A 15,245-nucleotide genomic window follows, 5' to 3' on the forward strand; every position below is an offset into this window, starting at 1 on the left:
ACCTCTAAAACGGAAAACCCTTTCGTCTAGCGGGTTTTCCGTCTTGCGAGGCATTCGTCTTGCGGGGCACCACTGTATTAGAATTCTGACTCCTAGATTATTTATTGTCAAAATAAAGACCTGGTCAACAAATAATAGGAATAAACTAATAGAAACCAATTATTCAGGACAACTTTAACAGTAATAGCTCTGAAAAAATTGCAGTGTATGTGTCTTCCCCCCCCCCTTTTCTTTAGTATGTTGTGCATTTTTATATTGTAAACTGTCCTATGATCTTCAAAAGGACACAGTAGGAATAGTTCTGAATTCAGGCTATTGCCAATAGCTATCTAAACTACAGTGAAAAAGATACTAGAGAGGAGTGAATCAATGAAGGACAGAGACAAGAATAATAAGAGCTTTAAAACCTTTACTGAAGAAATCTGAATAAAGTTAAAGAAAGATGCAGCAATACCACTGAAGGAACAAAATATGATAAAACACAAGGTTGAATGTATTCCTCACAGATGAAAGTTTTACAAGACTGAGGTGAATAAAAAATGAATAAAGTCCATATGAATAAATCCTAACAGATAGCCCCTTAATCAGAGAAATGGGTGTTTGTACCCACTTATGAAGGCAAACAAAGGACTGCACTCTGCATAGACCTGTGGCCTTATTACTTCAACATTTCAATATTTTCTAAGTTTGTCTCCTCACCTTCCCTGGAGAAAGAACATGTAACTTTTCTTATGAACACACAAATCCCCCATATCCAAAACCAATTAGGCAAAATAAACAAAGGAGGCCAACAAGTTGAAATGACAGTCTGAACAGATGGGTGGGGTATAAAACAACAACAACAACCATATCATGAACCCAAATAATACCATCATCCAACCAAGGCCTGCACTCTCATTTCATGCCAGTGATTTATTATTTGCCCCAGTGATACACTTCACAGAGCATTCCTGGTCAAAAATTCATGAGAGGTTGAAACACTATTTATTTTCTAACCTCTCATTTCTTGCCCATAGCATTTACACAGTAGAAACATTCATTCCAATATCCCTATTCAGACATCGATGTCTGATGTCTTGGTTAAACAAATACATTTTGGAGGAAGGGAGAAAGAATACACTACCCTCTATCCCATCTCCACCTGTCAGGGAACTGCCATCAGTGCCGGAGGGAGAGAGCAAAAGCCAGAGGGATTCCAGAGAGCGTCCAGGGATCGGGAGAAGCAGCCCTTCTTCTGGGGAAGAGAATCAGCGTAGCACAAGTGGAGAAGGGGGGCAGATGGGGGAAGCGGCGAGGCGGTCCCATGACTCCTTGCCTGGGACCAGCGGGGAGAGTAGGGGTCCTCCGTTGCCCACGCCCTCCTTGCGCAGAAGGCTTTCGCACAGAGAGAGTAGGAGAAGACCAGGCGTTAAAGAGCTTCTTTGCTGGAAGAAGTTTAAGAAACGCCCACTGACGGATTCTGCCAGCGATTGAGTCAGCCACGGGTAAGTGGCTGTCCGGACAGAAAAGGTTCACTTAGGCAACCCAGCCAGGTGTTTGCACCCAGCCGGGGAGATAAGCACCGGCTTACGCATGAGCAACCCCTAGAACCATTACACCACCCATGAGTTCAAGGGGGACTAATAGGGGAAGCCTCCTGTGAACATGGAGACTTCTGAGTGGCTCAGAACCAGTGCTCTTTTTCTAGAAAAAGAGGTGCTGGAACTCACCAACGACTACACACAAACATGTCCACAATATGGCAACTGATAGCACTTCTTAGCTCTAACAATGAGGCAACAGCTATATTTAGATTATTCATTTTGGTTCATTAAGTTAGTATGTGGAAGAAAACCAAAAACATAGTAAACTGCCTAACCACTTTCTAACAAGGTGCTTTTCTGTGCTACTGAGAAGAGCAATGAAGCTTATGAACTCTGACATGCAAAAATTTCAGCTTCTGACAAGGAAGCTTCAGTGGGATGCATTGCTTAGCACCTGCCAGAGCAAACTAAGTTGAAAATAACATACCCATTCCTTTGGGGAAATTGCCTTGACCCTCATCAGCTAAGCTTCTCAAAAGTCTGAATTAAAGTAACAGTGCTATATGAACACTTTAACCTCTTTGAATATCAGATAGGGTAGTTTTACAATTAACATGAAAGCAAATTTTGCTGAGAAACTGTTTCTGTGTAGACCTATGCAACAGCTCCCCTGTGAGATATTTGCAGCATTCCGAATATAATCAGCAATGTCAAACTATAAGTTAATAATACATGCATACATCATTTTATTTGTATACTGCCTTTCCATAGTTGAAGTCATTCCCAAGGTGGCTTACAACATGACAAAAAAAACCATAATTACAAACATGATAAAATAATAGCAACATGCCAACTTCTACAGTGCAATGCAACAGGCATTGTTTTAAGCATTATGTGTATCAGTTATTATGCACTGCAGTAGAATCCAGATCACACCTCCAACGTATCAAGTCTGTTATGCACCAGTATTTTAAATGTTAGTCATACACCTTCATTTTGTAGTATATTATGGTGAACTAATGGAAGCGACACCTGTGGTTGGATCTCCTATATTATGGGCCAGGTAAAGGTAAAGGTACCCCTGACTGTTAAGTCCAGTCGCAGATGACTCTGGGGTTGCGCGCCCATCTCGCTTTATAGGCCGAGGGAGCCGGCATTTGTCCGCAGACAGTTTTTCCAGGTCATGTGGCCAACATGAGTAAGCCGCTTCTGGCGAACCAGAGCAACGCACGAAAATGCCGTTTTCCTTCCCGTAGGAGCGATACCTATTTATCTACTTGCACTTGACGGGCTTCTGAACTGCTAGGTGGGCAGGAGCTGGGACCGAACAACGGGAGCTCACCTTGTGGTGGGGTTTTGAACTGCCGACCTTCTGAATGGCAAGCCCTAGGATCTGTGGTTTAGACACAGCGTGTCCCTATATTATGGGTAGTTTGGTCCAAAAATAGAAGGTATATCAGGAAAGCCTGACTCCCATCCCCTACTTGGGTGAGGTCCATGTATAAAAACAAGAACCACTAAGTGGAAGCTCCCTTTGCTCTCATCTTGGTCCCTCTTGCAATGCCAAGGACAGCAAGACATAAAGAGTTGCAAAGGAGGCTGCATGGTCACTGTATATCCCACAACACCTGTTCAAAGTAGACAGTCACAGCCTGTGAAGTGGCTGAGACCAGAGTTTTCCTTCCTACTTTCCTACTTACAGGGCATGTGCAAAACAGATTTTAAAGGGTTTTTCTTAATGCCTATCAGGGGTGGGTGGGGTGGTCTTGCCCCTTTTGGCCAACAGTGGGGGACGACTCAGAACTTACAAAAACAAGGGATGTTAACATGGACATGGATATTGATATCTATATGTTTTAATGTATCTTTGATCTCTTGTTGGAAGCCGCCCAGAGTGGCTGGGGGAATCCAGCCAGATGGGCAGGGTGTAAGTAAAGTAAGTAAGTAAGTAAGTAAGTAATAAATAAATATAAATTAAAATAATTACTACTACTACAACTACTACTGTAGACAGGGCTAGAAGTGTACCTTGTGCTGTGAGAAGTGGCAGAAATGTGCTCCTACTCCCTGGTCACTGGAGTTCCTCTTAATGTGATTTATCTGCAAAGGGAACTAGAACTTGCTAGCCCTGCAGTGAAGCAGTGCAAAATAGGCTGTTTCAGGCAATACTTTGTAAAGGTCAGCAGATAATGAATTCTTCAGTTTGGGGAATGCCTCTTCTACAAGTGATGTGGCAACTCAAGCAAGTGTGCAAAGCAGGAGATGTTTCCTCTAAAGAGGGTATCCACTGTGACACATGCAGGCATTTATCATGCTGCACCAATACTGCACTGCCTCATTGGTACAGCAAGTTAGTGTAGATGAATACCAGTCAGGAAAACCTTCAACATGCATTGCTTGCATGCTGAATATGCATAGGCAAAAATCCCTTTAAATAAGATGTCAGGCTACATTGAATCCTAGATGGCATTATATGCCTACTGAAACATTCAGCCTCCTCATTTTTAACATGGTAGTTATCACTATCAAATACAAACATACTGTATTAGGTTACTTACAGTGGAAACAGCATGTTCCAGTGGAAGTAAACGTCAGGGCAGATTTTACGGGTCTTTATACCTCTTCTCACCCAGTAAACCAATTATGATATTTTTAAAAATATTCATAGTAATAACTAAAAAAACCTCTGCTGGTAAAGTAACGTATTAGTAACGTGTTTTTGTTGGGATTTGTCTGTCTCGAGAGACAATGGAGTGCTCCTTCAAGGGTGAAGTCAAACCACTGTGTTAGAAACAACGAAGTCACATCTCCAGGATGCAAGCCTGGGAAGTGTGTATGGAGGTCCTAGGAGAGAGTTACCGTATTTTTCGCCCTATAGGACACACCTTTTCCCCTCCAAAAATGAAGGGGAGAGCGCCGCCACCCTACTATTCCCGGACCTGATCTGGAGGCGGGGGGGGGGGGAGAAGCAAGCTTGCTTCTCCCCATCGCCAGCCCCACAAGCTCGGGGGACAGCGGGGCAAGCCGCTGCCCCACGGAGGCTAGAGAGGCTGTCCCTGAAGGCAGAAGAGGGAGACGGAGCACTCCGTCTCCCTCTTCTAGCTTGGGGATGGCTGCGCAAAGCCTCTGCAGGGCAGCGGAGTGCACTGCCCCACAGAGGCTAGGGAGGCTGTCCCTGAAGGCAGAAGAGGGAGACGGAGCACTCCGTCTCCCTCTTCTAGCTTGGGGATGGCTGCGCAAACCTGGGGGGGAAATAAATTTTATTTCCTTGACCCCCTCCCCCCAAAAAACTAGGTGCGTCCTATGGGCCGGTGCATTCTATAGGGCGAAAAATACGGTACTTCCCATGGCTGCATGTCACATTAAACTAGAACAAATTGGGAGGAGCTACAGTAAGTCTCACTCTGCTTCTATCACATGAATGGGATGAGAACTCCAAGGTCTGCTTTCAGTTTCTTTGCATGTTGGTCTGCCTGGATCAGAATACACCAAGACTCATGTAAGATTAGCAGAATAAATTTTCTGCTCTTCTTTAAAAATTAAAAAACAAACGTGTGTGTATGCACTTTTGAAAGTTCTGATGAATCTAAAATCCAAATGGATTTTTTAAAAAATGTGTTTTGTGAAACTATCAGCATCACCATGTGGGCTATTTATAGGATGCTTTGCTAATCTAAGCCAATACTTGGCTGGTGAAAAGCAAATGACTCATTAACTATCACAGTGGCAAAATATCCTCCAAGGAAATAGAATTGGATAATCCATTAGTAACTCCAGCCAGCTGTCCAGGATAAAAAGGTTACAGGAAGCAAAGGTAGGTGTGCTTTTTCAATTCTCAGAGTCTGAGCCAGTGAGTTCTTGCAATTTAGTAGGAAAACTGATGTTCTCCTGGGAACAGGAAGCAGAGTGAGCAGCCCACTGCTGAATCCCAATTACCACCTCCCAGTTCTTTGCTCTCTCACTTTTCTACCCGCCTTCCATTAAAAAACTTTGCAGTCCTAGTCTTTGCCTGCAGATGTCAGCAACTGAGTTCTTCAGGAGCTCACATGCTAGCTACCTTTACTGAAACAATCCAAGTGTAAATAGGAAATTGGGTCAAACTCCAGGCAACTTCTGATTGGGATTTCTCTCTCTCTCTCTTTTTAATGAACAGCAGTCACAGGGTGCCTGATCTGAATCAAGGTTGTGAAGCTGGAAGGTGGGTGTTAATCCACATTCTGTTTTCCACCCCCAAAACCACCTGTATTCAACAAGCAATTTGTTGCAACGCACGCTGAAGGAGAGAAAAAAAGAACCAGTTCAGGGAAATAAATTTGCACTCCAGAACTGCCCAATGTGGTTCACGTTGATCTGGCAACAGCTGTAAGTTATTCTGGAAAGGGACCTTCACTTATATCAAACGTTAGCTAATCTCAGAGTAGACCTACTGAAATTAATAGACATGGATAAGGTGCATTATTTTCAATGGGTCTACTTTGAGTAGAGCTTTGTGGGATACAACACCTTGGGAATAAGCTTAATTGAACTAAATGGGATTTACGTCTGCCTATAAACACTTAGGATTGTTGCTTTGGGTGCTTTCTAGGGAATGTACATTTTGGAAACATCGGGGATTTGCTATGTTCAGAAAGGGCCCAAAATAATAATTAAAAGTAGATATTTTACTGCAGAACAAGGACATAAGTTCAGAAAGAATTAAAGGCTCTTGACTTTCATTACAGACTGTAATAGTGACATTTCCAAATTTGAGGGATTCATCCCAGAATATGCTGATAGAGTATTTTGGATATAAAACCCTCTTCTAGGAGAGAGGAAAATTACTAGTGATGCTATGCCAGTTTTAATATCAGCTACAGTTCTTAGACCTTAGGGAAAGCTATGCAAAATAATGCTGAAATAGCAGCGCATAAAACTAAGTTACTGGCGAAAATATTGTTGAATGAGAACCTTTCTTACCATCTACGATTTAATGGCAGTCTCCTCAAATGAGCTTCTAAGAATATAGCACAGATATCAGCTTTCTTAGAATAGAAGTAATGTAAAATGATTGATTACACCAATTTGACCTAAAGTTAGCCAGAACGGTACAAAAATAACAATCAAGTAATCAACACTAGTATCATGCATTTAGCTTAACCATGACTATAATAGTCCATAACTGCATTTTTTTTCTTCAGAGATGTGCAAAAGCTTAATGATTTGCTCATTTCTGAGTTAAAAATGATTGCAGGAATGTACTCAGATAGGAGTAAGTAACCTGAAACTACTATGGGATGAAATACTGCAAATAATGAAAAAACAGTTAAGAGTCTGGTGTGATATATGTGGGCCTTGCTGCTAACTTTCCTGTCTTGCTGTATTCTCACCAACTACCTTTATGGTAGATGTGCCTAGAGAAAAATATCTTGAACAGCAACCAGCAAAGGTATTGCTTTAACAGCAATCCATATCCACCTTGGGAATAATCACCAATGTTATCCAGTTTCACAGTGCCCTAAAATGTAAGCAGCAAGAGGGAAGCCACAATGTTGATGTCAGAAATGCATGATGAGAGATATCAAACTACATCGTACTCAGGCTAGACCCACTGAAATCAATACTTAAGTGGATCTACAGGATAGCACCATTATTTGACATACTTCAAATAAGTTTTAATTTCTATTTTGCAGCAACTCCCTTAGAACAATTTCCAGCATTTTAGGAAAAGTTCAAAACTAGGATGAATTTTTTTCTTGACAGCTAAGCAACCATATGGGCAGATAACAATTTTGCTATTTTATTTAATAATCAATGCTCCGTTGCAGAGGAAAAGTCACCTTTTAAAAGGCTACTGCATTTCAAGCAGAGATGCACCTTCTTCAACACCAAGCCTCAAGTCAAAAGAAGGAAGAAAATAGCTGCTTTACTACAGAAATGTCCTAAACCAGAAAATGTTGCTTTTGAGCACCAAAAAATTGTAAGCAAAGTCTGTGAAATCTTATCTTTGTTGGTGCCATGAGAGATGTCTTGGTAGGGCCTCCTGAGCCTGCAATGCTCACAACTTAATGGTCTATCTATTTAGGGATTTATATAGCACTTCAATTTGTCAAGTGCTTTATATCATAAGTCATAACATCCCTATTGCAGATAGTGAGTAGAGGCTGACAAACAGTGGCTTTGCCAGGGCCACTCAATAAATCAGTATGTGCACCGGGATGGTTTCCAAAGGTCTACACACCAGGTAATGGCTCATTAAATAAGAAGACTGCCTTCTCATTTCCTAATTTACCGTATTTTTCGCCCTATAGGACGCACTTTTTCCCCTCCAAAAATGAAGGGGAAATCTGGGTGCGTCCTATGGGGCGAATGCAGGCATCGCGGACCTCTCCGCAAACAGCAGGAGCGCTCCCGCTGCTTGCGGAGAGGTGCCTGCATGCTGAAGCCTGCGCGCGCTGAGCTCAGCGCGTCCAGGCTTCGCGGACCTCTCCGCCAGCAGCAGGAGCGCTCCCGCTGCTGGCGGAGAGGTGCCTGCATGCTGAAGCCTGCGCGCGCTGAGCTCAGCGCGTCCAGTCTTCGCGGACCTCTCCGCCAGCAGCGGGAGCGCTCCCGCTGCTGGCGGAGGGGTGCCTGCATGCTGAAGCCTGCGCGCGCTGAGCTCAGCGCGTCCAGGCTTCGCGGACCTCTCCGCCAGCAGCGGGAGCGCTCCCGCTGCTGGCGGAGGGGTGCCTGCATGCTGAAGCCTGCGCGCGCTGAGCTCAGCGCGTCCAGGCTTCGCGGACCTCTCCGCCAGCAGCGGGAGCGCTCCCGCTGCTGGCGGAGGGGTGCCTGCATGCTGAAGCCTGCGCGCGCTGAGCTCAGCGCGTCCAGGCTTCGCGGACCTCTCCGCCAGCAGCGGGAGCCAGCACTGGGCTCCCACGGCTTGCCGAGAGCTGCCTGTTTGGGGGCTGGGGTCGGGGGAAGCTCGGGCTTCCCCAACCCCGCGCCTGGGGGGGAAATAATTTTTTTCCTTTATTTCCCTCCCAAAAAACTAGGTGCGCCTTATGGGACGGTGCGTCCTATAGGGCGAAAAATACGGTAAAAACAATCTATCTGCACATGCATACCATTTCTAGGCAAAATATGTGCAAGCATACAATAAGGGACACTAAAAAAGAATTTGAGGAGCACATTGCTAAAACCAAGAAGGCTAACTGTGGCAAGCTCCCTTAGTAAAGGATGGAGCAAGGTTATGTTACTGGGCCTGAATGGTTTAAATTTAAGACAATCCCTATCAGAAACAAATCTGAATTAAGAGATTATGTGCCTGTGGAACTGATTACTACAATTCAGCAACAAGGACTCTTATTTGGCTACAGGGTCTCCAGGAGGATGACCCCCAGGTCTGTCCAGCACATCACCTACTGGCTAGGGAAGCAGCTCAAACTCTGGATGATAAGGGACTCAGCTATGTGCTAGAGGAGGATACTATAGAGAGCAGAAAAGCTGAATGAATTCTGTCTTCTCAGTGCAAGTTAAAGGGCAAATCCCTGTGCCTCAGCTTTCAACATAATTTCTGACATCAAAATACAAAAATCAAGCCAAAACCTCCCTACACATTCTACCACCCCATTTATCACCCATTTATTACTATTTCCTCCCATTTCTTTATCAACTTTCCACTTAATTTAATGTAATATTATGGAAAAGAACAAAAGACAATGTTTAAGAAGTATGCATTGCAGTTACTGTGTTGCTCATATTATGTTACATGCCAAAAGCATTGTAAAAGGAAATGAGGAGGCACAAAAGATCCTGCTCCAGAATGATGTCACTAAAGGCTAATTTCTCAATGTAGATGCCAATTCTACTTCCTCGTGTTTGAAGCTCCAGCATGTATTTGTGCCCATGGCGTTTTACTTGAGCAAGGAAGAAGGCATGCAGGGCACTGGACCTTTGGTGGATCTAGTACTTGCCCTGGATAGTTGGCATCAAGTGAAACCCAGGAAGCCAATTATTTAGTATAATTCAATCCAACCATCCTTTCCCTTTGCTTCCCACAATTCTAGAGATAAGCATTAAGAAGTTCTTTAACAGAGACCTTGTGTACAAAAATGTAGTAGTACCACCACCACCAAATATTCCTAATTTTTCTGGTCACATGGATTTAAAGAAGCATTTCCTATTGATAATACAGTGGTACCTCGGTTCTCGAATGTAATCCGTTCCCGAAGTCTTTTCGAGTTCTGAAACGTTCAAAAACTGAACACTGAAAGCGGAAGCCTCAAAATGGAAGCCGCGTTTCCTGTTCGACTTTGGAGGCGTGTTCAAAATTCGAGGCATTTACTTCTGGGTTTTTGGTGTTCGAGTTCCAAAATGTTCGACTATGGAGGCTCTGAAGTTCAGTTGATCTTAAATTACAAGCAGCTCTGGAGCAGTTTCCAATTGTGCTGTCAGATTCTCTTTGGCGACCAGGAGATACTAATAAGAAGTAAACTTGCTGCAGAAGTTTATGGGTGGCATGTTTTTCTCCAGCTGCTTTAAAGACTTCAATGGCCAATTCAATTAGTTAACAGCTAGCAAATCTGACTACAAGGGATTTCATTGGAAACAACCAGAAGATATTGGAACACATCTATCACAAACCCTGGGAGAGTAACACACAGATTTCTGTTATCTGAAGCAACCACATGCACGGCTGCACTTGCATGCTCTGCTGACATCAATAAGGCTGGTACATAAACGAAGATGTTTTGGCATAATAAAGCAGTGCATAAATGAAAGTGGCTATTGTTCGACAACACCTATTCTAATTTAGCTCCTTAAGAAACACTGGCAAAATCAATGTTTGCTAAATGGGGAAGAACAAAATCAGCAGAGAAAGGAATTAAATTTTCAGCCTTTTAAATCAATATCTGGAAGAAGTAAGACACAAACTGGAGGCAGTATCCTCATGCACTAAAGCACCACAGATTAAAGCCAGGAAAGAAATAATTATATAGGAAATATTTCTTCCAAGGTAAATTGCAGTTTTGAAACAAGAGGTACTACATACAAGTAGCTAGAAATCTGGGAAATCTAGGCTTAAGACCCATCAGATCAATTTATAGAAGCTTTTATTTGGTTCAGATTTTGATAATTTCAGATATTGTAAACGGCTATATTTACAACTATCACTGAAACCCAGACGGATTGCCTCAGCCACTGCAGATTTTTAGACATAACACATTAGAAGAATTCATTAGTATAATGATCTGAAATGAGCTGAGCCACCCATTCATATCAAAACACGAAGACTTACCTCCAATAATTTTAGACTGGCAATTAATAAATTCTGGCTTTTTGTCTGTAAGGTACCGCTGACAGGTATGATGAAGAATTTGAAAGAATGTACATTTTTCAGAGGCTGTGCTTGCTACCCATTGGTCAAAAGCATTTTCAAATAGTAAATCAAATTCTGGGGAATCCTAGGAGGAATAATATTAGAATTAGAGGAGAAATGATGTTTTTTTAAAAAACAAAACAAAGAAAATGTTAAAGAAAATGATGTACAATGATTATATATAGCCCAACTTCTTGCAACTTTTGAAAATGTATGTCATGTATGCAATTCCATATTATAATGTAGAATATCATGAATAGAACTACTACAAAAGTCAGCAAAATTGCTAAAGGAAATTCAGCAACAGATGTCATGAGGTTGTTTAACCTGGCTAACTCCACTCCCATTTAATACGAAGAGTCAAACACCAGTTCACACCTACAGTTAAGCCATATTTTGAAAAAACAAACAAACCCCTGATTGAACCACAGTTTAACAATCAAATGGTATATAAATCGTATGGAATAAAAATAATGCTCACAAGTGCTTTCCTCTTTCCCTGCTCTTGATTGTGATGTACAGTGGAACCTTGGATTGCGAACGTGATCCGTGCGGGAGGCACGTTCTCAACTCGCAGTGCCACATCTGCGCACACGCGGGTCATGATTCGGCGTTCCTGCGCATGTGCCAAAACCCGGAAGTAACCCGTTCTGGTACTTCTGGGTTTGGCACGGTGCGCAACCTGAAAACACGTAACCTGAAGTGTCTGTAACCCAAGGTACCACTGTACAGGGGATGAAATGAGCCAGTCTGACTTAAGAGTGTAAACCTGACTTGTCGTTTGTTTTCTCCAAACAAGTCATGAATGCTAAAGCCAAGAACAAACCTTAGCCAGAAGCAAACCAAGATTCCAGGATCACACATCAAGGCAAATAAAATTGTTGTTTCTTTCCTCCTTCCCTCACATGGCACAGTCAGCCGTGGATGAAAGAAAACAATTCTAAACCAGAGGTACCCAATGTGGTGCCTTCTAGATGTTATTGGAGTACAATTCCTATCAGCCCCAGGAGCATGGCCAATGGCAAGGGATGATGGAGACTGAAATCCGACAACACCTGGAGGGTACAACATTGACTATCCCTTTTTTGAACTGTGGTTGAATGCTGCATGCAATCTAGGCCACTGAATCAATCTGGTTCTGAGATGGCCATTTGTCAAGCTACAATAGCATGAGCCATCATCAGGTGCCACATTGGGCCAGTGCTGCTTTGAAGCAGCAGGTAGATGGTCCTATCTGTGCCTCTAGCATGCTATTAGCAAGATCATCACTCTCTAGTACGCATGGGGTCAGACATCATTTTGTCTCCCATGTACAGTGGTACCTTGGTTTGCATACGTCTTGGTTTGCATACGTTTTGGATTACAAACACGTCAAACCCGGAAGTGCGTGTCCTGGTTTGCAACCTCTTTTTGGATTACAAACAATTTTTTTTTGGAGGCCCCATTGGTGAAAGTGCGCCTTGGGTTACAACCTTTTTTGGTTTTCAAACGGACCTCCGGAACTGATTATGGTTGTAAAACCAAGGTACCACTGTACAAAGAAAAGAGACAGCAGGAAGAATGAGGGTTAAAAATGGTACACCTTGCTGAAATCTATAGTTTTTAATTATTTTGGACTGCTTCTAGCATTATTTACCATAAAGATATATGTTTAGTTAAGAGGACAAGTTTGCTTGCCTGGATATATTAATTAAATTCCCAATGCAACACTGGGGCAAAATAATGGTTCAGATTATTACAAGAGGAAGTTAGCAGCAGCAGAGAACATGAAAGCCTACAAGGTAAGGATAAGTTCATTCACACACACTGGGATTCCAAACACTTCTTTTTCCTAAAATAGCAAAGGTGAACAGATAGAAAAGTGGTGAAATCTGGAGAGGTTTACGAAGGAAATCGAAGCATTTGGAATCGATACCTAAGGTCCTAAAGGGCTGCACTTAAAAATAATCCAAGACAAGACATGGTTTTCTTTAAAAAAAATAAAAAATCAAATGGGTGAGTTTTTCTTTTGAAAAACAGGAAGAATATAAGATATGAAGCATCACACAAGCAGAATATCACTAAGTGGGAACGAGTCACTACTCACCTTATGAGGGTCTATTCCGTTAACCTGGCGAAGTTGTTCAAGCGTCCACTGCGACCTTCGGACAAAAGATGTGGAACCTCCAAACTGTTTGACTTTTGTAATAGATGCCTGTGCAGGTTTCTTGTTCGTCACTGTACACATAACACAAAGAAATCCATGTATAAGCATACAGAAGGGTTTCTATCACTGCAAACAGGCTTGTTTACAGACCTGACAGTTTCCAATAAATCATGACAAGCGTGCCTCAACGTATTTAAACCTAGATTCCTGTTCCTCACACCCCTGTTGCAAGAATGACCTCAACCTATTTTAGGCAAGTGGGACATGGGTGGCGCTGTGGGTTAAAGCCTCAGTGCCTAGGGCTTGCCGATCAAGAGGTTGGCGGTTCGAATCCCCGCGGTGGGGTGCGCTCCCGCTGTTCGGTCCCAGCGCCTGCCAACCTAGCAGTTCGAAAGCACCCCCGGGTGCAAGTAGATAAATAGGGACCGCTTACTAGCGGGAAGGTAAACGGCGTTTCCGTGTGCAGCTCTGGCTCGCCAGAGCAGCGATGTCACGCTGGCCACGTGACCTGGAAGTGTCTTCGGACAGCGCTGGCCCCCGGCCTCTTTGAGTGAGATGGGCGCACAACCCTAGAGTCTGTCAAGACTGGCCCGTACGGGCAGGGGTACCTTTACCTTTTATTTTAGGCAACTGCAAAATAAAGTAACCAGAGTCCTGGCCACTGAACAGCAAACAGTGTGGTTATTCTCCTACAAAAAGCCTAATCCTACTTCCAGCACAGACTTCTTCAACCTGGTGACCTCCTGATATTTTGGACTATAACTCCCATCACCCACAGCCAAGGTACCATACTACCTGCACTAGACTTGAGTTTGTGGGTGTACTGCAAATACAAAATCCAGTTTGCTCATACTGCGCTGATGCATCAGAGAAGGCCCCAAGAACCTGATGCATCTACCATGACTGGATCCAAAGAGGTTTGAGACTGTTCACGAGTATTTTTGCACACGGAACAGGGTATTTAGAAAGCATACCTTTGTTTCTTCAGCAACAAACAGCCTTTCAAATAAGGAAAAGTTGCTTTCAACACTTATACTGAAATGTATGTTCATGCAAAAGGTGTGTGTGTGGTGCATTCATTCTTATTTTTATTTTTTGTTGTTTCATTTCTCACAGGGAAGATTTAAAATGACATTGTCAAAAAGGAGTATAAACCTTTTAATGTCATAAGACAAGTAGTATATACAGCACTTACAGATAAGATTAAAGGCTCACGTTTTTAATGACAATATAATGAATATACTGCTGCAGTTTCTTCAAAATAATTTTGAATGGTCTTGTCCCATGTGATGTTTTATTTTGCAATTGCTGGCTAATTCAATTCATCTTTGACCTTGAGCTATACATGGGCCTGAGGTTCCCACATCCCTCCTTTAGAGGCTGGATTTGTTGCATGTCTCCCTGGCTGTGTAGTCTGATTTTTAATTCTGATTTATGGTGCAGTTTTTTTTAAAGAAAAAAAAAACCATTTGTGGCTGGCTTTTATTGGTTGGTTTCCAATGAGCAATTCTGTTATTGCAAGGATTTCCATTTGTGTAAAGGAGTTTGCATTCTCTCTCCTCTCCCCCTGGGTCTCCCAGGCCTTCTCTAAATCTGCTCCAGAGGGTTGGCGGGAACCCCAGAATGCATTTAGGGGGCATGCAGGGAGAGGAAAGAGGGGACTGTTCTGTTGCACAGCTAGAAATCTTTTTGCTAATGGAACTACTTTGATGGATACTGCCCATTGCTTGACCTTTTCTGCATGAAGCTGTTGTTTTTTTAAGCTGCCTTGTATAAATGAGGAAAGGCAGTGCAGAAAACTGTACTGTACTGTACAGATCATGTAATAATCATGATCTGTTTATTACATGAAATGTATATTTTGAAGAACCCTTTACAAGCCATTTGCTTAATAAACATAAAACAAAACAATATGATAGTGACCTGGTCTATCGACATATTATAATCCAGAAGCGCACTTGGGTGTAATTTGATTTACTGAATCTAAAATATTATGCACCTATTTAATTTGTCTGTAGGCTGGATTAGTACTTGATTAAATCCTTTATTATCTATTCTACTAAATGCCATTAAATTGCTGGACTGTTTGAATCGCTATGCTTTTAGTACTGGTATGAAACACCTTGATTGTTTAATGTTGGCGGACTGTCACTGTAATCCTGTTACGGACTCGTTTTCTCGATATACAAATATTTTCCCCGTGCATATAATAGCAACTGAAATACGGCAATTGACTTAC

General features: G+C 42.6%; 1 protein-coding gene across 3 annotated transcripts in view; it reads right to left on the minus strand.

The window, feature by feature from the left end:
* STXBP6 (syntaxin binding protein 6) overlaps positions 1–15,245 on the minus strand; it is a 97,427-nt gene that overhangs the window by 17,478 nt on the left and 64,704 nt on the right. For all 3 annotated transcript variants that reach the window (XM_083453482.1, XM_083453483.1, XM_083453484.1), the window contains exons 3-4: positions 12,947–13,077; positions 10,780–10,945 (exon numbers count right to left, since the gene is read on the minus strand). In XM_083453482.1, the coding sequence (XP_083309608.1) occupies positions 10,780–10,945; positions 12,947–13,077 (297 nt within the window). The remainder of the gene's footprint in view (positions 1–10,779; positions 10,946–12,946; positions 13,078–15,245) is intronic.

This window comes from Podarcis tiliguerta, assembly GCF_965153285.1.
Source record: "Podarcis tiliguerta genome assembly, chromosome: 1".
Classification (NCBI taxonomy): domain Eukaryota; kingdom Metazoa; phylum Chordata; class Lepidosauria; order Squamata; family Lacertidae; genus Podarcis; species Podarcis tiliguerta.